General features: G+C 40.5%; 1 protein-coding gene across 1 annotated transcript; it reads left to right on the forward strand.

Annotated features, from left to right (window-relative positions):
• Positions 1 to 215: 215 nt before the first annotated feature.
• Positions 216 to 1,139, forward strand: Vmn1r165 (vomeronasal 1 receptor 165). The gene has a single exon (NM_001166850.1). It carries the CDS (start codon positions 216 to 218, stop codon positions 1,137 to 1,139), a length of 924 nt encoding a protein of 307 aa, NP_001160322.1.
• The last annotated feature ends 313 nt before the right edge of the window (positions 1,140 to 1,452 follow it).

Here is a 1,452-nt window from a genome sequence, read left to right on the forward strand (position 1 = left end):
GGCAGGAGTAATAAAATCAGTATAAAATTTTATTTGAGTTATTATACATTCATTGTTTTTCAGGCAATTTGCCTGTAGTGTGATAGAATAGTGTCTCACTTATCAAGTGAAGAAATTGTGTCAAATCAATTGGTAAGTGTGGACAATAAAACAGAGACCCGAGGAGAGTAGTGTCCGACCTAATCATCACTCCAGGGTCCTGTAAAGCCCTCTCCATGTCTGCTCATGGTAAATCCGTGAAAACCACTGAGGAAGTGGCTCTCCAGATCCTCTTGCTTTGCCAGTTTGGGGTTGGAACTGTGGCCAATGTCTTTCTGTTTGTCCATAATTTCTCTCCAGTCTTGACTGGTTCTAAACAGAGGCCCAGACAGGTGATTTTAAGCCACATGGCTGTGGCCAATGCCTTGACTCTATTCCTCACTATATTTCCAAACAACATGAGTGCTTTTGCTCCCAAAACTCCTCCAAATGAACTCAAATGTAAATTAGATTTCTTCAGTCACATGGTGGCAAGAAGCAAAAATTTGTGTTCCACCTGTGTCCTGAGTATCCATCAGTTTGTCACTCTTGTTCCTGTTAATAGAGGTAAAGGTAAACTTATACTCAGAGCAAGTGTCCCAAATTTGTGGAATTATTCCTGCTACAGTTGTTGGTTTTACAGTGTCTTAAGTAACATCCACATTCCAATTAAGGTCACTGGTCCACAGATAACAGACAATAACACTGACTCTAAAAGCAACTTGTTCTGTTCCACTTCTGGATTCATTGTAGGCATGGTCTTCTTGCAGTTTTCCCATGATGCCACATTCATGAGCATCATGGTCTGGACCAGTGTCTCCATGGTACTTCTCCTCCATAGACATCGCCAGCGAATGCAGCACATCCTCACTCCCAATCAGGATGCCAGAGGCCAAGCTGAGACCAGAGCAACCCATACTATCCTGATGCTGGTGGTCACATTTGTTAGCTTTTATCTTCTAAATTGTATTTGTATCATCTTTCATGCCTTTTCTATACATTCTCGTCTCTTCATAAGGCTTGTCAGTGAGGTTCTGGCTGCAGTCTTCCCCAGTATCTGCCCCTTACTGTTGATCTTCAGAGATCCTAAAGATCCTTGTTCTGTGCTCTTCAAATGTTGAAAATAAGAGCCCATAAAAACTGCCAAATACAGAAGACACCTTCACTAATACCACTAAGTACTTTATTCCATAAATATGTTTTCAACATTTTGTATGAATAAGGTGTGGTGCTCACTGCTGTGATTTTAAAAGAATAAGGCTATACTCATTTGTTGATGTGAAATGATTTCTGGTTGGAATCTTACTGACATGGTAAGTGAGTTATTCACCATTCTCTGTTTTCCTGTATATAACTGCATTCTGCTGCAGGCTGGACTGAAACTGATGCAACCAATTTTCACTAAACAGTTAAATGTGTTAAATGGTCCTGATC

The sequence above is a fragment of the Mus musculus genome, chromosome 7 (genome assembly GCF_000001635.26).
Source record: "Mus musculus strain C57BL/6J chromosome 7, GRCm38.p6 C57BL/6J".
Taxonomy (NCBI): Eukaryota; Metazoa; Chordata; class Mammalia; order Rodentia; family Muridae; genus Mus; species Mus musculus.